The 23,868-nt window shown below is 41.7% G+C and overlaps 1 protein-coding gene across 3 annotated transcripts; it reads left to right on the top strand.

Annotated features, from left to right (window-relative positions):
* The first annotated feature begins 66 nt into the window (after positions 1–66).
* LOC124285999 (ankyrin-1-like) lies at positions 67–12,877 on the top strand. Of its 3 annotated transcripts, XM_046722317.1 has the most exons (10): positions 67–431; positions 1,130–1,388; positions 1,747–2,181; positions 3,725–3,803; positions 4,100–4,231; positions 5,696–5,834; positions 6,456–6,524; positions 8,652–8,768; positions 10,787–10,958; positions 12,301–12,877. In XM_046722317.1, the coding sequence occupies exons 2-10, from the start codon at positions 1,152–1,154 to the stop codon at positions 12,304–12,306; spliced, it is 1,386 nt and encodes a 461-aa protein (XP_046578273.1). In that variant the 5' UTR covers positions 67–431; positions 1,130–1,151; the 3' UTR covers positions 12,307–12,877. The 3 variants fall into 3 exon arrangements, with proteins under 3 accessions (XP_046578273.1, XP_046578270.1, XP_046578272.1); XM_046722314.1 differs by lacking the exon at positions 12,301–12,877 and having other exon boundaries at positions 75–431; positions 10,787–12,190; XM_046722316.1 differs by lacking the exons at positions 6,456–6,524; positions 12,301–12,877 and having other exon boundaries at positions 85–431; positions 10,787–12,188.
* The last annotated feature ends 10,991 nt before the right edge of the window (positions 12,878–23,868 follow it).

Here is a 23,868-nt window from a genome sequence, read left to right as displayed (position 1 = left end):
ATATTGTCGTGTTCAATATTTATCAACCGGAATGTGCCGAACTTAGGCGAAGAATGTCAGCAGACCGAGCGCGCATGCGTAAGCACCGACAGGTAATTCATGCGGCGATGATTCATCTGTGATGTCACATGTAAACACGATGAATTTTTCCGATAGCGTCCATAAGTTAACTTTTAAAAGTTGAAACTTTTACTGCACGAGTTCAAAACAGTGCTACCAATTCATTATTCATATCGTGCATTGGAGGTATCAAATGTATTGTGGTAGACATTCACATCCAATCACTCTTGAGCAGACGAATATGTACTGCTTGACAGACGCAACGATAACCCCAAACGAGAGTTATCCCCCTTTTCTTGTTTTGTCTCTCAGCTGTCGGAAGATCGGCATACCTGAACAAGTTTGACCCCCACAGAGATATAAGTACAACAGTATGTACCATTTCTTGTTGATAAATAAATCTAGATTTAAATTTGTCTGTGATAAACTTTTCTCCGTCTCTGATTCTGTGCAAAATAGTGATCTGAGAGTGAACTTTAATGCAGATCCACAAATGGAAGGCTATAAAATGTCCACACACTGACATAGACTAATACAACTTACAAACATATTGTAAATTGTTGAAAATCTACCATTATAAATATCTCCCAAACCTAGATGAGATTATGTCAGTTTTGTCACAAACATAGTGAACTGATGCACATAGATTAATTGTGGGGATATCCTATTTGCAGTTTATGTCCTTGTGTTATGGTTTTCATATGCTTTACAACACCCACAGGAACATTTCCAAAACATGTCACTATATTATCAAACAGAAACAACTTTTTCTTATACATAAGCTATTATCCATGTTTTTGCAATGTCTGTGCTGAGACCATATGATCTCTGGTCTGTGTGACACAAACTGCCTCCCTATAGCAAGAGTCTGAAAATGTACGATGTCCGAAAACCGATGATCCAACGATAATATCCCAGGAATGTGAGGCTTACATACACAAAACAGTCCTAGAGCTATGACGTTCAGTAAGTTAAAGGGTGGAAGTTAGACATCTTTGTAACTGACTTTTAGTTTTGAAAAAGTGACCTAGTACAGAAATTTCGTTCTATACCAGCTTGTTTGTCTCAGATGAGTGGTGTCAGTTAGCAAGATGGCCCTGGATTGTGTGATGCTGACGAACCACCGTCCACGGCGTCAGCTTATCACCCCGGCAACCACTGACCAAAAGTTCCTGGCTGCGATCAAACACGAACCTGTTTCCACAGTTGTGCAGCTTCTAACAAAGGATGTTGATATTAATGGCAGGGGAGACAACTGCTGGACACCTCTCACCCTTGCTTGTCGTCTCGGGAGAAGAAGTGTTGTTAATATTCTGCTTGAAACACAGGTAAAGATCATCTAAGTTACAGTGTCCCTAGGTACAAATACTAAAACACCAATTCCCACCTTGATTTTAAATGCATTTAATGAGGACTAGAGTCAGACTGCCTCTGCTAGAGGCAGAGTTGAATCTTCAGCTGTATTTTTTGGTTATTTGTAATAATTCATTTGAGTATATACATGTTAATTTTGTGTATTGAGACCACAAAATCCCCCCTGCTTTTCCAGAAACCCCATGGAAGACCTACTGTTTCCATTGAATTTGTTGAATCTCCATGGTATGTACAGTCACAGCCATGAGGACCCATTCTGCCCTATTACTCGATATGACCCAAATTCCAACAGGTTTGACATTTATGTTTCAGTCAGAGGATGACATCTGCGCCCAAGCAAGATCCCGCCAAGCTACATGTGATGTCAACAAAAGCAATGACAACGGGGACACGCCCCTCATCTGTGCAGCCAGGGAGGGTCACACTGATGTAGTTGAGGTCCTCCTTCAGGCAGGGGCTGACCCAAACCTTCCCAATCAGTACAGCAGCTTGACCCCTCTTCTTGTTGCTATTGATAACAGTCACATTGAGACGGTGGTGTCTCTTTTGTCATACGAGGCTGATGTTCAGCTTACAGACAATGTGAAATTAACGCCATTGTATATGGCCATCAAGGTGAAGGACTGTGATATACGTGACATGATAACTCAGCGGCTAATAGAAGCAGGCTGTGATGTGAATATTGGAAGTCAAGACCATGCCCCCATCTTCCTGGCGGCCAGACTGGGATACCTGTCTACTGTGGAGGTGAGGAGGGTTGTCCACTGCTGGGGTGGTGTGGTTGCGAGGGTGGAGGGTTGTCCACTGCTGGGGTGGTGTGGTGGTGAGGGTGGAGGGTTGTCCACTGCTGGGGTGGTGTGGTTGCGAGGGTGGGGGGTTGTCCACTGCTGGGGTGGTATGGTTGTGAGGGTGGAGGGTTGTCCACAGCTAGGATGGTGAGGATGGAGGGTTGTCCACAGTTGGGGTGGTGTGGTGGTGAGGGTGGAGGGTTGTCCCCTGCTGGGGTGATGTGGTTTTGAGGGTGGAGGGTTGTCCCCTGCTGGGGTGGCGAGGGTGGAGGGTTGTCCACTGTTGTGGTGATGTGGTTGTGAGGGAGGAAGATTGTCATCTGCTGGGGTTATGTGGTTGTGAGGGTGGAGGGTTGTCCCCTGCTGGGGTGGCGAGGTTGGAGGGTTGTCCACTGTTGGGGTGGTGTGGCTGTGAGAGTGGAGGGTTGTCTACTGCAAGGGTGGTGAGGATTGAGGGTTGTCTACTGCAGGGGTGGTGAGGGTGGAGGGTTGTCCACTGCAAGGGTGGTGAGGGGGGAGAGGGTGTGGGGTTGTCCACTGCAGGCTTGGTGAGGGTGGAAGGTTGTCCACTGCAAGGGTGATTTGGTGGTGAGGGTGGAGGGTTGTCTACTGCAGGGGTGATGTGGTTGTGAGGGTGGAGGGTTGTCTGCTGCTGGTGTGGTGTGGTTGTGTGTGGAGGGTCTTCCACTGCTGGGATGGTGTGGTTGCTGCGAGGGTGTGGTTGCGAGGGTGGAGGGTTGTCTACTGCTGGTGTGGTGAGGGCGGAGAGTTGTCCACTGCAGGGGTGGTGAGGGGGGAGAGGGTGTGGGGTTGTCCACTGCAGGCTTGGTGAGGGTGGGGGGTTGTCTACTGCAGCAGTGATGTGGTTGTGAGGGTGGAGGGTTGTCTACTGCAGGGACAGTGGTGGTGAGGGCGGAGGGTTGTCTACTGCAGGGACAGTGTGGTGGTGAGGGCGGAGGGTTGTCTACTGCAGGGACAGTGGTGGTGAGGGGTGGAGGGTTGTCTACTGCAGGGACAGTGTGGTGGTGAGGGCGGAGGGTTGTCTACTGCAGGGACAGTGGTGGTGAGGGCGGAGGGTTGTCTACTGCAGGGACAGTGTGGTGGTGAGGGCGGAGGGTTGTCTACTGCAGGGACAGTGGTGGTGAGGGTGGAGGCTTGTCTACTGCAGGGACAGTGTGGTGGTGAGGGCGGAGGGTTGTCTACTGCAGGGACAGTGTGGTGGTGAGGGCAGAGGGTTGTCTACTGCAGGGACAGTGTGGTGATGAGGGTTGAGGCTTGTCTACTGCAGGGACAGTGTGGTGGTGAGGGCGGAGGGTTGTCTACTTCAGGTAATTGTGTCAAAGTGGTGTGTGATGATTTAATTGGATGTGATTCACTTATCTGTGATACTCACACATACACACAGGCATGCATGTACCCATGTACATACATGCACACATGCATGCAATCATTCACGCAGACCTGTGCTTAGATATTTGTTGACAAAGTGATTATGTTTTCAGATATTGTGTGAAGCTGGTAGTGATGTTAATGTATCCAACAAGTATGGTGTCACCCCTCTGTATGAAGCCGCAATGAAAGGTGGGCCACTGAGAACATCCCTTATATCATAACTTTAATTTGAATAATTCAACATTAGAAATGGTGCACACTGCACAGCTAATTATCTTTTTTTTAGAAGTAATGTTATGGATTAAATGCCCAAGCTTGATGACTGAGTATCGTCATATCCTGATGGCATGGTATGTAGTGCATTATGATGATCACTAGTCCAGACTATATTTTATATAGGCCACCATCATATAACTTGAATATTGCTGAGTATGATTTCAAAACTGTTGTGCTGCCCAACGTGACATGCATTATCTGCTGTGCAGGACACAATGAAGTCGTGAGGTACCTGTTGTCTCAGGGATGTGAACTCAACAAACAGGATATGTACGGTGTTGGACCCCTACATGTGGCGTCAGTCTTCAACAACGCAGAGGCGGTCAATATGCTCATCACAGGTATGTTAACACGGATGAAACAACACCATACAACATCACAGGTGTTGCCATAACGACCATTGTTGTCCCCCACCGCAACGAAGAACAGGGGACTATGTATTCAGCAGCGTCCGTACATCAGTCCGTACTTATTAAAGCAATATCTCATGAACTGTTTTTCCCAATGTTTTCAAATTTGGTAACAGCTTTCTTTAGGGGATTACACAGACACCAGTCAATTTTGGTGACCTTGACAATATCTTCAAAGTCACCACGACAATTTGACCACTTTTCAAACTCTTGTTAACGTGACATCTCATGCACTGTTGTACCCAATGTCTTCAAATTTGGTGACAGCCTACATTGGGGGATTTCACAGACACCGGTCATTTCAGGCATCTTGTATGTGACCCAAAAAATACATAGTAGTAAATATGTCATAAATATTTCATTCTTCTTTAGCGGCGGGGACATTGCCATATTAGTGGCAAACACTTGTTGTACTAGTTGTCGAGCCAGCTCCTGAATTATTTGTGCCTGTTACAGAGCTCCAGATAAGATTTAGCTCATGTGGGTACTGTACCTATTTTTTGGAGTGGGTATTTCATTTCCCGTTACCCATTGCTTTCAAATATGTGCGTATTTCAGTCATTTTACTCACCTAAGTATTATGTCATTGAGTAAGTTTACTAAGCAGGTATGTGCTGCCTTATGTCATACCTAATCAAAACCAACTTAAACATAATGGAAATGATTTCATAAAAAATCACTCATCCTATACTAACAGTACAACACTTGTCCTATACTAACAATACAACTTGATAGCAATCAATGTCTTTTTCATTACGCAAGCGATTTTTATAAATATATTCCGTACTCATTTGTTTTGAACTTTTTGCGTATCTAACATCAGTGCATAATTGGTACGCAACAATTATTTTTCAATGCATAGTTGGAAATTTTCTATGGGTATTTTACCTGGATACGCAGCTTATCTGGGCCTCTGCTGTTATCTCTCTGGGTTGCCTCTGTCACTCTTTTGCTGTCTAGTTTGGGGTGAGGATTGGGGTGGTGGGGTAGCCTAGTGGTTTAAGCTTTGGCTCATCACCCTGAAGGCCTGGGTTCGATTCCAGTTTGGAATAGGTTCCCCGCAGTCTATGCTGGTCAGGCTTGTTGAATCGGTTGAGTGTATGTCATTGCACTCTAGGGCACAAACGATTGCTTACAATATCAATCACTGGATTGTCTGGTCAGGACTTCACAGCCATTACCATACAGGTCGAATATTGCTCAGTGATTGTTAAACAGGCTATGAAAAAACAGCGACTTTTATAAATACAAAAAAACCAGTGATTTTTATAAACACAATAAATGCTGATCAGGGCTGATCTATCACAATGAATATTTTCTGACTCTAGGCCCAGATTAGTTAATGATAGAGTGTTTTTCGTCTGTGCTCATGGCAACTCTAGCGTTTTATTTCAGCGGGCGCCAGCATCAAGCAGCGTGACCAGAGCGGCAGGTGTGCTGTACATGCGGCGATGGAGCAGGGCTTTGCAGACGTTGTGGAAGTCTTCTTGCGTCATGGTGTGGACATCACACAAGCCCCTACCAGTGTCAGAAAGTGAATATGTGTTTACTCTCTGCAGGTTTAACTGCAACTTCGTCACCTACACTGGAACATATCCCCAGCAACATGTGCTTGTTATAAGCAACAACTAAAGTGTTTCTGTTTGTATAATCTAACTGTATGATGAAGGTCTGTAAATAGTCAGGTCTGGAGTGACCGATACAGTGACTGACATCATCAGCCTCCATCTACGCATCTGAGATATGGTGTTATCCATGCACTAATCTTGACAACCCGAATCCCATAGTTGCCTCTTATGTCAAACAGTGATTGCTGATGATTAGTTCTAACCTGGATATTCACAGGTAGCAAGTAAAGTAGATCAGTGGATAGGCATGTTTCACATTGTAGTTGTTACTACTGCATTTACTGTATATGTATGCTCATGATGTCAATCACTGGTTTATCTGGTCCAGAACTGATTATTTACATGCTGCTGTCATGTAGGTGGAATACTGAATACCTAACAAAAGAAAGTAAGATATTGTTACTGCTTTGTTAGTACAGCCTGATTAAATTTTATATGAGTTTTAGCTCTTGTTGTTTTAGCTATGCTTGTTTCCCTGAGGTGTCTGAATAACTACCTGTATCAACAGTCCTCACCTTGATTTACAGTGAAACTTCGTTAACACGATACGACTGGGACCATCAATATACCTTCGACTTGTCCTGGTTTCAGCACGAGTGAGTGATGATACTTGGGAGATGTTATGGCCAGAATATCCAAAGGGAGACAAGCATGGGGTACGGGGGATACAATGACCAGGGATGAGTGTCGTAGCTCAATGTTAAGGCATGGGAGTCATGATTACACTAGGTTGGTTTGTATAACAGCAGCCAGGGCCCGATTGCAGTGCTAACATAGGTGCATCCAGGAATTTCCAATTTTTTTTATTTTATTTTATTTTATTTTATTTTTTTATTATTATTATTATTATTTTTATTTTTCTATTTTTTTATTTTTTTTATTTTTTATTTTGGGGAAGAAGGGGGAGGAGAGCAGAGAGAGGGGCAGGAATTTCCAAATGAGGGGGGATTCGGGGGTTTGTTTTGTGTTTTTTGAACCCCTTGTACCCTATCTTGGCTCCGCCAATGCAAAACATAACTACTTCAATCAGATCTTTAGTCATTTTCAAAGGGTGGGGGGTGGGTTGGGTCGAACCCCCTGAAGCCCCCTTTGGATCAGCCAATGGCTAAGGTGATCTAATAGAGAATTTTGATTGTCTCTGAGTTTACATTACTTTGTTCAAGGGGGCCAAGATACAAGCCTAGAGTACTGAGGATGTGTTCTTACAAGATAAATTAGGGACACAAGCTTGGGACTGGTACTGCTAGGGACTTTTCATACCAGAATTCCTTTAGGGGGATGGGGTACTGTAGACATGGTTTCACCAGAATCCCACAGGGATGGGGTACTGTAGACATGGTTTCACCAGAATCCCACAGGGATGGGGTACTGTAGACATGGTTTCACCAGAATCCCACAGGGATGGGGTACTGTAGACATGGTTTCACCAGAATCCCACAGGGATGGGGTACTGTAGACATGGTTTCACCAGAATCCCACAGGGATGGGGTACTGTAGACATGGTTTCATCAGAATCCCACAGGGATGGGGTACTGTAGACATGGTTTCACCAGAATCCCACAGGGATGGGGTACTGTAGACATGGTTTCACCAGAATCCCACAGGGATGGGGTACTGTAGACATGGTTTCACCAGAATCCCACAGGGATGGGGTACTGTAGACATGGTTTCATCAGAATCCCACAGGGATGGGGTACTGTAGACATGGTTTCACCAGAATCCCTCAGGGATGGGTACTGTAGACATGGTTTCACCAGAATCCCTCAGGGATGGGTACTGTAGACATGGTTTCACCAGAATCCCTCAGGGATGGGTACTGTAGACATGGTTTCACCAGAATCCCTCAGGGATGGGTACTGTAGACATGGTTTCACCAGAATCCCTCAGGGATGGGTACTGTAGACATGGTTTCACCAGAATCCCTCAGGGATGGGGTACTGTAGACATGGTTTCACCAGAATCCCTCAGGGATGGGTACTGTAGACATGGTTTCACCAGAATCCCTCAGGGATGGGGTACTGTAGACATGGTTTCACCAGAATCCCACAGGGATGGGGTACTGTAGACATGGTTTCACCAGAATCCCTCAGGATGGGGTACTGTAGACATGGTTTCACCAGAATCCCTCAGGGATGGGGTACTGTAGACATGGTTTCACCAGAATCCCACAGGGATGGGGTACTGTAGACATGGTTTCACCAGAATCCCACAGGGATGGGGTACTGTAGACATGGTTTCACCAGAATCCCACAGGGATGGGGTACTGTAGACATGGTTTCATCAGAATCCCACAGGGATGGGGTACTGTAGACATGGTTTCACCAGAATCCCACAGGGATGGGGTACTGTAGACATGGTTTCACCAGAATCCCACAGGGATGGGGTACTGTAGACATGGTTTCACCAGAATCCCACAGGGATGGGGTACTGTAGACATGGTTTCACCAGAATCCCACAGGGATGGGGTACTGTAGACATGGTTTCACCAGAATCCCAACACTGTCACAAGCAGGGCAGAAATTACAGCACTGTTTATGAACTGACCAATTATTAATCGTTAGAGGCTATGTATCAAACATTATCGTCTTCATTTGTCAGACTGTTACTATTCAGGCAAAAGGAGAGGCATTGTTTAGATATGAGCCTATAGATGTTAGTTAACATGTTTTCATGGATTATGCTTTATTTCTGCCTTGAGTATAGCGTCCAGCATCTTGTTGCAGACTCTCTTCCTTAAACAAGCTGTTTGAACATGGCCACAGAGCTGTGATCTGCATCCTGTTACGAGGCTGCACCCAGCTCCCTCTGTTCAGGTGTCAGGCTGCGTTAAACATCTTCAGGTACACAGCGAAACGTCCAGACATACATGTGTATAAATTGTCGAATTCACACTCTACCCTCATGTGTTGATGTGTGTCATGTTGTCTGTCGGTCTTTACTCTAACCTTTTGTTTCGTCTTAGAATAGGCTGAATGAATGAACATGATGCTTGGGGCAGTGTCTAGCACCACAACAGGGGTAGACATGGCAAGACAGAATTCTACTGATCTTTAGTGCTTGGTAAAGGAATATGATAGTTATTGATAGTGAACTAGCGTAATAGGCATGACAGATGACTGTTGAGACACTGTATCCTCGGTTTAAAATATCTGTTTAATATCAATAGAGTTCATCTTCAGCTAAATCAGAGCCTCAGGCATGACGGAATAACAAAATCATTTGTTAATGAATGAATAGAGTATTTGTATCTCAGCCACACTGAACTACAAATCTGAGTGAGTGAGTTGGGTTTTACACGCTTTTAGCACAGTGGCGAGCATCAGAAATTTGGATTCAAACATTGGCAACCCCACCACTCCTCTGCAAATCTGAAGCTACACCAAAAAATGGTTATTCATTTCCTTTGATAAGGGAGAACGTCACAGGTCAAAGGTTATTTGTTGTAAGTGAAATTTAAACAGAGAATATTCATTCTAATATTGATTGCACTTAGATAATTATCCTTGGTGTGATGCCAAACTGACAGAAGCAGTCATAAAATCTCTATATACAACTAATGTCCTAAAGACAGGCATACTTATAAATCTATGTTTAAATAATGTTTGTTCTATGATAATTACAGTCATAATAATAGTTAAAGTTTCTTACAGGCATCTCTTTGAACTTTGTGCATTGTTGATGATGTTGCAAACATTGAAGACTAGTTCTGTTTGATTTGTTGACGTTGTCAGTGTCTGGATGTATTGAGCAGGTGCTTGTTACCATAACATTTTAATCTACAGTTGATGGAATATATTTTTGACATAATTGTCCTATGAAACAGACCACTTTATACACATTAGGAACAACAAGAATTTATCAAGGATTCCAAATGAGTGAGCGAGTTTAGTTTTACGCCGCAATATTCCAGCTATATGACAGTGGTCTCTAAATAATCGAGTCTGGACCGGACAATCCAGTGATCAACAGGATGAGCATCGATGTACACAATTGGGATACGATTACATGTGCCAACCATGTCAGCGAGCCTGACCACCCGATCCCGTTAGTCATCTTTTACGACAAGCATTGGTTACTGAAGATCAGTTTTAACCCGGATCTTCACGGGTGGATTCCAAATGAAGTGCCTTTGGCAGTCAAACTGGCAAAAGCTTGTTAGTTATCATTTGGATTTTAGTACAATTCTTATTTTTTAAAGTTCAAAGCTATTTAACAATGCTTTAACACAAATTAAATCCTCTCCCTCTATATTTTTCATGTTTCCAGTTATCAGTAAAATATATGTCACCTGCACAGACAGCAATAGTTGTGGACATATTAACATGATTTAACTTTGCCTTGGTGCTGTTACTTTTTATGATAGCTTGGAAAGTCTGGAATATGAAAGTGTTGGAATTATGATGCAATTGTTTTGCCTGAAGAATGAGGTATTGGTGTAATTGCCCTGCACAATTCTTGATGGACATTGTTCTCGTCTTGTTTCCCTATTGACAGAGGGTGGTGGGGTAGCCCAGTGGTTAAAGTGTTTACTCGCCCGGGTTCGACTCTCCACATGGGTACTTTGTGTGGGTACCATTTCTGGTGTTCCCTGCCATGATATTGCTGGAATATTGCTAAAAGCGGCATAAAACTAAACTCACGTGTTGACAGAGGTCATTTGTTTAATGTGCATATGTACCAAAAATGTACAGTCATTGTGAGAACTCTTTTAACTCAGGACCCCTCCTAGAAATATACAGCTTGGTAATGATGATGATGAAATTGGATAAAAAATCTAGTTACCATGATATGTCATGCACAAACTAGAGCAGCAAATCTTTTACAGTCTCCATTTGTCAAATAAATTGACTGTTGACAGATCCGACCTTGACCTCGTGGAGCTGTTACTTGTGTCTGGCCTGAGAGGAACTGCAAGCGTGTTCTTGATGTCACAGCATCCATCCCAGCATCTACTGGACCCCCATGTTGCAGCATGGCTTGACCAGTTCCACAGAACCCCCCAGTCTTTGCAGAACCTCTCCCGTATAAAGGTGCGCAGGTGTCTGGGAAACAAAGTCCTTCACCTAGTTCCACAATTGCCACTTCCAAAGAGGTTGATAGAGTTTTTAACCCTTTCACCTACTTGAGGCACAATATGTGTAAACAAAACACATGTGTTATCCCAGTGATGTTTTATTGTATTTAGTCTGACCTTAACCGAAACCTGGTGATGTTATATCCTGTCCACACCCTCTGTGATTACTAGGATTACTCTAGGATGGCTTTGGGGTTGACAGGCTTAGTCCTACATGAATGACTATATGCTGTGCATGGAAGTCATGCTCTGAAACTCTCCACACCCTTGGATTACAGTTTATGGAAAATCACAGCTAGGAAACTATGGAAAAGTTTGATGGATTCATTACAGCTAACCTTTCAGGGTGTGTGGAAGATTCCCATTGCAGATTACCAATCTACTGTGCTGCGTTTCATGAGTGCAAAATATGCAGCTTTGAAATTTAGTGCCAAGTTTGCTTCTGATACTGAATGGTCATCAGTTTTCTGCAAGTGGTTTTCAAACCATGTTGGAGAGAGTACTGCGTTACTGGCATGTGTTTAGTACTTGTTATTTCATATTTATTGTATCATTACACTTTTACTAATTGCATAATTTTATGTCTAAAATCTTTGAATTCCAAAATATATTCAGTTTCTTTCTGAAGCATTAAATATGATTTTTGCTTTTTGGCATAAAGAAGTGGTAAGTTATTTTATAGTGAACATCTGCATTTGATGTAGTGATCAACTTCATTTCATTTAAGCATTAACTGTGTTTTGTTTCTGGTGAATCCGAAACTGGTGTTCAAACTGTATGAATCTGCATGTATTCACATGTCTTCATAGTGTAAAGACACTCGGACTAGGGGGACATTGACTAATAATAATGAATAATAATGTGTCCAATTTATATAGCGCCAAACTCCACGCGTAGTATGCTCATAGCACTGACTATGACAGTCTGCTCAAAGCACAGCACATTATTACCCCAGATAACCCAAGCTGCCTGTTAGGCACTAGAGGTTATAGTCACATAACTTATCCCACTGAGTATCCATTTTTCTAGAAGGTTATGGTCACATAACCTATCCCACTGAGTATCCATTTTTCTAGAAGGTTATAGTCACATAACTTATCCCACTGAGTATCCATTTTTCTAGAAGGTTATAGTCACATAACTTATCCCACTGAGTATCCATTTTTCTAGAAGGTTATAGTCACATAACTTATCCCACTGGGTACCCATTTTCTGCTGCGTGAACGGAGGCAATATTGAACAAACTCACTTGCCTAAGGTGAGACCACATGTATCACATGTGTTTTGTTGTGTGGCAGGACTGAAGTCCTGGAAACTGTCAGGAGTCAAGCTGCCAAACACATCCTCAACACTGTTCATGCAGTGTGTCATGTCAGCTAAGTACATATTTACCTGCTGTGTTTCTCTGTGATGAGCATCTTCAGGCTTTGGTGTTGCTGGAAAACAACACATCAATAATCTGTGATTGGCATTTTAGAAGTTGGTGAGTAATAAGAAAGTAAGATACGTTATGGATGACAACATCTCTATTATATTATAATGCAACGTTTTGGTATAGATTCTTATACCGTTGTCAAGCAAGAGGGAAGTACTACAGCACAGAACAGACTTATATAGATCAACAGAGATTAAGTAAAAATCAATCAACAGAGATCAAGGATATGTCATCACTTTTGCATACAATGAACTGACAAAAACAACAGAGCAGAGCACTCCAGCCATCATTACTAATTAAACTTTTAAGCCATGTGTATTTCGTTCTACCTCATGGACATTTGGCTTCCTCCTATTGTGTAACATATGTTATATTTGGGGTTACACTTTCTTAGTAAAGTACAAATTCTAGTACATTTTTGGGTTGAGTCCCATCCGGGATTCGAACCCACACCCTCAGAGTCAGGCACCTAGTCGCCAGCACACAGTGTCAGCCGCCTAACCCGCTCAGCTACCGCGACTTCCACAAAATTGGAAGTCGGACAACTGGTAGTCTAGACTGCGGACTTTGTGTACCCCTCTGAGAAGTGTAAATTGGCACAGCTCCCACTGCTGAAAGCAATGATTACACAATGCCATGTTTTAGAAATGAGGGTGTGGGTTCGATTCCCGGATGGGACTCAACCCTAAAAAGTACTAGAATTTGTACTTTACTAAGAAAGTGGAATCCCAAATATAACTGTTACATCTGACCACTTACTAAAAAATGGCATTGTGTAATCATTCTCCGATTGTCACAGCATTATTACCACTATCCATTATTGTGTTCGTTAATCCCCTTGATTTATACCTACATGTTGTTCCTACTTAATCTCTGTTGATGAAGTCCGTTCTGTGCTGTAGTACTTCACTCTTGCTTGACAACGGTATAAGAATCTATACCAAAACGTTGCAACATTATGATAGTGAAATTGTCACCCATAAAGTATCTTACTTTCTTAACACATCGGGGCGGTGGGGGAGTCTAGTGGTTAAAGTGTTGGCTCGTCACGCCGAAGACCCGGGTTCGAATCCCCACATGGGTACAAAGAGTGAAGCCCATTCCTGGTGTCCCCCGCCGTGATATTGCTGGAATATTGCTAAAAGCGGCGTAAAACCAAACTCAGTCAGTCAGTCTTAACACATCAATAAGTTAACCAGTTTTACGTTTTGAATGTGAACCTTTATTGTCACCTGTCCGTTGTTTGGCAGCAGTCTTGGTGTTGGATGATGATATGCCATCTACCACCATATATAACAATAGATGTGAATATGGAAATGTAAGCATACTATACACACCCACAATATCGAGCAAAATACTGGTGCTTGTATGTTATCCAGTATGTCTGCAGAAGTCGAAATCTTCATGTACGGCATCTCTAGTCTTGATCTTGTCCTATTTTTATTTAAATCCAGAGTATATCACAACATATGTATATTTGTTAAAATAGAACTACTTCTACTTATTTACGCAGATTGTTTTCACTTTTGAGTGTCAGATTTCCATGTGATTCAGTTTATATATCTATTTCTCTTAACTATGACACGTTTCTACAAATGGACAGTCTTAAGTATGTTGTTGGCTAAGAATTGTTTTGTTGAAAGAGATCACAAATTGCACCTGTACACATATTTTTGTTTATAATGATTTGTGATTTGTGATTGTGATTGTGTGTTAAGAATGCAGTGTTTATGGTTTGTTTGTGTCCAAAGTTTTCCCTCATACCTGCTTGCTTATCGCCCGACCTCTTCCTGTTGTGTTAATCAAGGTGAAACATGTACTGCTTCACTTTCCAACATCCACCTGCTGGGATTTGGGAACAAAAATGATCATGAACATGTCTTTCTGGGATGTGAACCCACAATCCTAACCATCTGGAAGAGGTGCAGCAGTTTGGAATACAATTCGCTCTAATAATAATAATTCGCTCTAACAGTGTAATGAAGTACACTCTTGCCCTGGACTACTATATAGTAAAGCAAGAGGACGCTTGCCTTCGTGTACTGGAAGGTAGTGATAGTCCAGGGCAAAACTGTACTTTATTATACAATACATGGGGATAGAGTGAACAGTATTCCTTTTCTGAGAAGCCAGTTTTAATACTTAATACGACTACTCTAAGGCAGAAAAACAAAACGAAAAGGGACGGCATGGCTGACGTGCTGTGATACTGTCATGTCTGGACCCCCCAAGAGATGCACTTTACCCTACGTTTGGATTAAATATCTTCTCTATATTATTTTGATTACATCTGTAATTATCGTAAACCATCTGGGGCAATATGAACGTCTCATTTCTACTACCAACGTAAGTTTAGATCAGTACATCCAGATGAAGTTGTAGTCAAACGACATTAAACGGATACCTTGTGGGAATGTGAACATAATTAGTTAGCGAACGTTGCCATGTTACTGTTTCATTTTGATTCGAGCTAAGACATTTTCCGTATAAAAAGTTAAACAAAATGTTTCCACCAGTGATGTTAGCGGAGTGAAACAACTGCAAACCAAGAAACGGGATGCTACAGGTACTGCTACCAATTTAGTGGTACTGTAGGAGACTACTTGGCAATGCCAGCTGACATGCATGTGGCGTAGGTTGCCAAGGGTACGTTTGATTACGAAGGGCAGACTAGAATTGACTGGTGATGTTAGCACAGTGTGACTAATGCAGAAAGTGTACTTTCTCACCTGATAAAGTACTGTCGGCACCTTGATCTTTTAGCAAGGTATCTTATAAGACTGGGACAAACATGCTGTGAAGGTATTGACAGCGTTATGGGCATTATGTCATTAGTGGCCGCTTTATCTTCCTGTTTTTCTCACAATATGGCAGAAATACTGCCCCCTGTGATCATAAATCTTAACTCACTAATTAACCCATTCCTCAGTGTTTCCAGTAATTAACACTTCATAACACACACCCTAACATCGACCCCGGTGCTGCCAGTGATGAAGTCAAGGTGTACGACCATGGAGTTGTGTTCTGTATGAGACCATGGGTTACAGAAGTGCTTAATGATTCATGATTTGTTGTGTGTACTGACGTGCAAGACTGAACCATTTAATGTCGTAATCAGTGGAAGATGAATGACTGCTTCACATTGCTATTCACCGGAGCGATCCATGTGAACATTTTATATTACTAATAAATTATTTAATGTTTACTGTCTCATGTTCTCTGTTGTACTGGTTCCCATCCTGATGAACCATGTCTGATTCCTTCTTACATGACCATAAACTTGATGATGTTTGTTGGGAACTATTTCCTTGGCCTGGTAGATATGGTTAACCTCTGCATGGAGATCAGAAGGTCTGGAATTCTATTGCTGACTGCACCCAACCATGTTACAGTACCTGCTTTTGCCTAGCGACAATTTCCCGGAACAGTCGTGGTCGGATATCGCAACTGCAGAGTTATTAAACCAATATTTACCGCTAAGTTAAGGGATGTCATCCCAATATTAGGCAAAATACCCATATCTTGATCTTTTTCTGAACCTGTACATCAAGGGCTTGAGCCTGTAAGAAACACTGACTATTTTTTATAATATATACTCACTGGCCATGTCTGTTCCTTTCTGGCTGAGATCAGGCCCTGCTCAGAGATATTTGACTGCGACTTAGGAACTGTTCATAATTTATGGCTTTTTTTTTTTTGTGTGTGTGCGTGCGTGCGTGCGTGCGTGCGTGCGTGTGTGTGGAGGTGGATGATGATTTTTAAGCATGTACAATGTGAGTGCCCCCCCTCCCCCCCAATTTATGTACAAGGTATGTGACCCCCTGTATGTCATGTACAAAATCAATTCCCCACCAACACACACACACACACACACACACACATTATGAACGGTCCCTTATTTCCTTAATGGCATTTAGCGTTTATTTAAATAGAAGCTTCCTAGGCAAAACGTTGAATTTGACAATATTAATTATTGTCACATGTGTAAAGTTTTTCATTCAGTTAGATTAGTGTGTGGTTGTTCACATTGCAAAGTACGAAAACAAAATTTCTCAACATTTAACTTGATGTAAAACAACAAGTTCCGTTTAAAGTTTTGCCTTGTTACGCTCCAAAGTTTGTAAGACCTACATTTCCTGACAGAAGAGGGTAGAAAGCACACGCTCAATGCAGCTACGTACCAGCTGTATTGCATCCCGCAGCGGACGACACTGAATGATGAGTCTAACCAATCAGATACCGATACACGTTCGTTGATGGAGGTGGGGATATAAACAAGTGTAAGATCTGCATCCAGGTGAGGTGTTACTAAACCTGTCTTTGATCTCCACTGTGGTGAGCTGCTGAAAACACCCCTTCTTAGATTATTATCCAGGTGAGCTGCTGCAAACACCCTGTCTCAGATCTATATCCAGGTGAGCTTCTGAAAATACCCTGTCTTAGATCTTTATCCAGGTGAGCTTCTGAAAATACCCTGTCTTAGATCTTTATCCAGGTGAGCTGCTGAAAACACCCCGTCTTAGATCTCTATCCAGGTGAGCTTCTGAAAACACCCTGCCTTAGATCTATATCCAGGTGAGCTGCTGAAAATGACCCTTCTTAGATCTATATCCAGGTGAGCTGCTGAAAATGACCCTTCTTAGATCTCTATCCAGGTGAGCTGCTGAAAATACCCTGCCTTAGATCTATATCCAGGTGAGCTTCTGAAAACACCCCGTCTTAGATCTCTATCCAGGTGAGCTGCTGAAAATACCCCTTCTTAGATCTGTATCCAGGTGAGCTGCTGAAAATACCCTGTCTTAGATCTATATCCAGGTGAGCTGCTGAAAATACCCTGCCTTATAATTAGATCTATATCCAGGTGAGCTGCTGAAAATGACCTTTCTTAGATCTTTATCCAGATGAGCTGCTGCAAACACCCTGTCTTAGATCTATATCCATGTGAGCTGCTGAAAATACCCTGTCTTAGATTTTTATCCAAGTGAGCTGCTGCAAACACCCTGCCTTAGATCTATATTCAGGTGAGCTTCTGAAAATACCCTGTCTTAGATCTTTATCCAGGTGAGCTGCTGAAAATACCCTGTCTTAGATCTATATCCAGGTGAGCTGCTGCAAACACCCTGCCTTAGATCTATATCCAGGTGAGCTTCTGAAAATACCCCGTCTTAGATCTATATCCAGGTGAGCTTCTGAAAATACCCCGTCTTAGATCTCTATCCAGGTGAGCTGCTGAAAATACCCCGTCTTAGATTTTTATCCAAGTGAGCTGCTGCAAACACCCTGCCTTAGATCTATATCCAGGTGAGCTTCTGAAAATACCCTGTCTTAGATCTTTATCCAGGTGAGCTGCTGCAAACACCCTGCCTTAGATCTATATCCAGGTGAGCTTCTGAAAATACCCCGTCTTAGATCTATATCCAGGTGAGCTTCTGAAAATACCCCGTCTTAGATCTCTATCCAGGTGAGCTGCTGAAAATACCCTGTCTTAGATCTATATCCAGGTGAGCTGCTGAAAATGACCCTTCTTAGATCTATATCCAGGTGAGCTGCTGAAAATACCCTGTCTCAGATCTATATCCAGGTGAGCTGCTGAAAATACCCCGTCTTAGATTTTTATCCAAGTGAGCTGCTGCAAACACCCTGCCTTAGATCTATATTCAGGTGAGCTTCTGAAAATACCCTGTCTTAGATCTTTATCCAGGTGAGCTGCTGAAAATACCCTGTCTTAGATCTATATCCAGGTGAGCTGCTGCAAACACCCTGCCTTAGATCTATATCCAGGTGAGCTTCTGAAAATACCCCGTCTTAGATCTATATCCAGGTGAGCTTCTGAAAATACTCCGTCTTAGATCTCTATCCAGGTGAGCTGCTGAAAATACCCTGCCTTAGATCTATATCCAGGTGAGCTGCTGAAAATACCCCGTCTTAGATTTTTATCCAAGTGAGCTGCTGCAAACACCCTGCCTTAGATCTATATCCAGGTGAGCTTCTGAAAATACCCTGTCTTAGATCTTTATCCAGGTGAGCTGCTGAAAATACCCTGTCTTAGATCTATATCCAGGTGAGCTGCTGCAAACACCCTGCCTTAGATCTATATCCAGGTGAGCTTCTGAAAATACCCCGTCTTAGATCTATATCCAGGTGAGCTTCTGAAAATACCCCGTCTTAGATCTCTATCCAGGTGAGCTGCTGAAAATACCCTGTCTTAGATCTATATCCAGGTGAGCTGCTGAAAATGACCCTTCTTAGATCTATATCCAGGTGAGCTGCTGAAAATACCCTGTCTTAGATCTATATCCAGGTGAGCTGCTGAAAATACCCCGTCTTAGATCTTTATCCAGGTGAGCTGCTGAAAGCACCCTGTTGTTAATCTATGTCCAGGTGAGCTGCTGAAAATACCCTGTTGTAAATCTATGTCCAGGTGAGCTGCTGAAAATACCCCGTCCTAAATCTATATCCAAGTGAGCTGCTGAAAACACCCGTCTTAAATCGATATCTAGGTGAGCTGCTGAAAACACCCTGTTTTAAATCTATATGCAATTGAACGGCTAATATACAACCTGCAGTCAGGTAAGTTATTGAAACTAGAACACATGTCAGTTTTAAACCATTTTATTGCAGATGTGCATATGCAAGGCCAGTTAGAAGAGTCATCACCAAGTCTGAACTTTTACCCTTACAGTTTTAAACTCTTTCTCCCAATCTTGGTTTCATGAATTCCAAGAACAAACGTGCCATGGCCATTCGTAAAAACTCGATATCCGGCTTGTCCCGGAATAACCCGAGTGCATCACGAGTGGTGTCATGGCAGAACTATACTCCCACTAATGCATGACAATACCATGAATATACATAGCTTATTCTCCACAAAATGTTTCTATTACAGACGTACAACTGAACTAATTATGTGCCACGACATCAGCGTTTCAACATACAATACAAATGGGAGAGTCTTTCTGCAGAACATCATTCTTTCACATCTAACAGCAAACACCCTTTCATGTTTCGTATCATGTTATCGAAGCAATCGACTGTAATAAGTACAATTACTTGCATGACAGAACGCAATAAGGACAGACTCATTGGCCTCGGTTCTTACACTTGTGAAGAGCTTCATGAAATACACAAATGATGATAAAACAAGCAGTTAAGTATACACAAATATAATACCATGGGACTGTAGCACATCCGGGTATGTAGAAAAGAGCTTAAATATATTGTCCCACAATTAACTAATACCATATTTCAAAAACATATATCCCGACAAACTCGGGTAATGCCGAGGGGTCAGATTTGAACTGGAGACACCTTGAAACGAACCTTAATCGTCCGTGAAATGATACATATATTAGAGGTGTGATATTTCGAATTGTTAAAAGGCATATGGTCAAAAGACACGTAATATGAGAAAGAAAATGTGATTTGGTCCAGTATGTCAAAGTTGGGGGTTCATCAAGGCGGGAACAAGTATCATGATAATGTTCTGGGTTCTTCGTTCAGTGATTACTGAGGAAATATTTAAGACGAATGACTAAAGCGGGGCTAAAGGACTGACCGTCTAACTTAAGGTCAGGTGAACTAATAGTAAATATACCAGCATTATACAGCTAAAAGAAGATTAACAAACAACTTTAAAGTTTAAATTCAATAAAAGCTGTAGTTAGGATAAATGTTATTTTTTCACATTAAATGTTTACAAGCAATCTACTGTGCTCACGTTGAATTGTGTGTACGTTATTATCGACCAATGCTTACTAGGATTACTCTCTAATCAGAGTGAAGTCAAAGGTAACACAGCTGTCAAAGACAGATATTTCGCTGGGTCCAGCAAATGTTCTTCCAAATTCCAGACTCAGATATTTACCACAATTCTTAAAGGAATCTTAAAACCCAAAGGATTTGCATGACCTTTTGCAACCTCAAGAAAAGAACCAAGTTCAATTTTAAAACCTTTGATTTAACATCACTATTCCGCATGACAAATTTCAAGAAAATACTTCCAGTCTTTGAGCTTCTGTTACGATCGTGCTGACCAAAGATACAGTTACACTTCTATTTCCAACGGTGCAGGCAACATGTTCAAAGTGAAAGAATATGACATGTTGAGCGTACAGAGAAACATTATGTCAAATTCTGGACTTCTAAATGACAGCATCTATGTGACATTTGGGGGTAAATCATTTACACAAAAAGGCAAAGTAAAAAAAACCCAAACCCCCCCCCCAAAAAACAAAAACGAAAAAACAACAGAACTTGTGGGCAAGAATTATAACTTACGTTTTGGTATATCACTGATCTTCTATCGTTCAATAACCACCCCACATGGATTTACCCACCATGACCCCCTTGCACAAAGCGACCTAATTAGTGCAAAGGCTTTCATAATTCTGTGTTAAAGGGGACCGACCAAAAGCCCCTCAGGACAAAAGCCTCTTGGCACAATAGGCCCTCGCTAATTTGATCATCCTTGTCAAAAGCCTTTCGATTCATGTATTTCATATAAGAATGAACATTTCTCACTGCTCTTAAATAATTTATGCAGTGTTTTAAGTAGGAAAAGGTATTTTACATTTCATAAAGTAGACAGAAATATTCTCATTCCTCTTACATAACTTATAAAGTATTTTAAGTATTTTATCATATTAATGTAAAGGAAAATGAGAAAATGTGACAATTGCTTACTTGGCACATCTGCAACCTATAAACGATTGGTATTTTGATGATATGTATTTCTTATCCACTAAAACTATTTGCTAATTACAGATAAATTTATATATCATATAGGGTCGTTATATTATTAAGTAATAAAATATTTCATGTCTTTAATCATTTTTCCCCATTAATACATAAAGTGAGGGGCATTTGGTCGAGGGGCTTTTTGTACCGAGGGGCTTTTGACCTTGACTTGTGTTGAACACTAGAAGGAGGAGATCTTCTGTGCCATCCCAAAGATTCATATAAAACACTTCACACAGAATTGTTGTGATCAGACGGACTACACCTACCTTCTAATAGTCGACTTTTCCATTATGTCAAACAATATTCCAGTAGCCTTTGATGTCAACCATTATACGGTGCAATCGAGCATGCACTTTCTCTGAAGATTTCAAAGAGTAAAACTTTCTTGATCAAGGTTACAGCATTCAAGACCATGGTTCAAAGCTTTCAAAAACTAGACATATAATGCATTTCCCAATTTGAAGCACCAGTGCCAACACCATATCAGATAGGGCTTCCACGGGTACTCGAGTACAGTCGGGTTTAGCTGGACTCGAGTCCATTTTCAAGGACTCGAGGACTCGAAAAGAGGAGATAACTCGAATTATTGACGCTGACAAACTGTTTGTCTGCCATGTGCTAAGCATGAGCGTCCGTTAACGTCTAATATTAAGATAAGATATAACTATATTATCCCGGAGGAAATTCTTATACATCCAAACTGTCTCAAAATGAATATATACACAGTTCACAAAAATAATGACGATATAAAGTCGGAATGAAGTAAGTGTTCACTTGTGTAATCGGTACACATGTCATGCAAGTTACACTATCGTTTGCTTGAAAGGTATGAATTTCGAGTACTCGGGTCAGAAAGTGAAACTCGTTGAAGCTCTAATATCAGATGCCATTACCTATGTTGACTTGTACAGGTGTTCAAGTGATTTTGCCAAAAGAAAACTTGAATAGACCACGCATGTGTTTGTGACGAGTGCTGCTAATGAAGCAGGATATGCTGATCTTTTCGCGAATTAATGTCACTATTTGACAGCGATTGCTATACACATACTCATGATACGGTTGGAATTGTGCCATCGACGTTTTGTTACATTTCTTGTGCCAATTGGAAGTGTTTGTGTGCTCTATTTTATAAGTAGCAATGCGTGCACAATACTTTCAAGTGAGTGCGCACAAATTCTGTTTCATGAAGTAAAATGGACAAAAGAACTTGGGGAAATCCTCATCTGAACAGCCGTAAAACTCTAAGCTGGTATCGAAAGTTAGCATCTACAACAAATAGTTTTTTGTACAAAGCTGAAAATTAATGTAAAAAGGGTTTTACCATCTCTTGCTATACCCCTTTCGTAAACACTATAAACTTTACTTGACACTTCAAGTAACATACGTTTTTTCCCTTTTCAATCATGTCGGGGTTTTAGAACATACATATCTGTTTCTTTCGTAAATCAGAATACATTAGCGTATGTTTATTGCCACCGGAGATTAGTATCGCTCCATGGGGTTAGGTCTACTAATGCCTACAGTGAATAATGCCTACAGGGAATAATAGCTACAACGTTTGCAGTGACAGCGATACGCTTACCTGCACACAAGTAGATTGTTCCACTTAGTGTGCACTATTGCCTACAAAGGGATTAGGGGAGGCCAGCAAGGAGAGTAAAGAGTAAGATCAAGAGTATTAAATCGTTAGCTAGCTTATGTTTTGATAATTCCATACGCATTTAGTTCTCACACGAGAAGGAAATTGAAGAGTAAAGTAATTAATAGAGATATTATGAAAGGGAGAAGGAAATGTATTGCTTTAAAATTGAAGAATAGAGTAATTAATTGAGAGATTATTAAAGGGAGAAGGAAATGTATTGCTTTAAAATGCTTGTGATACAAATCTTCATTGCAAATCATGGCAAATCCCAAGAAAGTCGAATACTTCACATCACAGAAAGGAGGACAGCTGGTACTCTTGGAATGACCAAATAAAATGTCTCTCAACATAGAAAGTTACTGTTTTCTATATACTGTAGGCATTAGTGCACTTTGAAATAGGACCATGCCACTTTATTGAAAGGTTGAAGGCAGGTGCAATCAGCAGCACTGGTGCGTAAAGTTGTTTATTTAACACTGTAGGCATTATTCACTGTAGGCATTAGTAGACTCCACCCTCTGTGGTAACACACTTGCCGTCCTTTCAGGTATGGTCTGTAAATAATGATGTCTGAACCAGATAATTCAGTGATTCATACTTTGATACGATTACAAACAAGGGAACGAGCACGACTATCTGATGCAGTAAGTCGTTTCTTACGACAAGTAAGGGTTACTTGGAACCTGTTCTAGTCTCCACGAGGGTAGACGTCTGAAGGTCATATTATTTTGAAGAAAATATTCGTGTAGGTCCACAATGGTCGCCTACAGATCTATCCATGCCCTCACTCTGAAAAACGGTGGAGAGTTGTCTAGTATCCCCACGACACAGCCTCCTTAGCCCTGACCCCAGCCGTGATATTGCTCGATATTGTTATAAAGCAGTGTAAAACCACACTCACTCACCGCGTCACGCTTTGTTTACACAGGCGATAACTTACGTAACCTCAGATTAGAATTTCACACAGAATGCATGCTTATGCGTGCCAGGAAGCCTAAAGCTAAATGTTGTACTGATTTATTCTAGGCGGATCCAGGAATTTTCAAGGGG

Source organism: Haliotis rubra, unplaced genomic scaffold (assembly GCF_003918875.1).
Source record: "Haliotis rubra isolate DU_JTF1 unplaced genomic scaffold, ASM391887v1 Scf372, whole genome shotgun sequence".
Taxonomy (NCBI): Eukaryota; Metazoa; Mollusca; class Gastropoda; order Lepetellida; family Haliotidae; genus Haliotis; species Haliotis rubra.
This window is presented reverse-complemented; position numbering and strand designations above follow the sequence as displayed.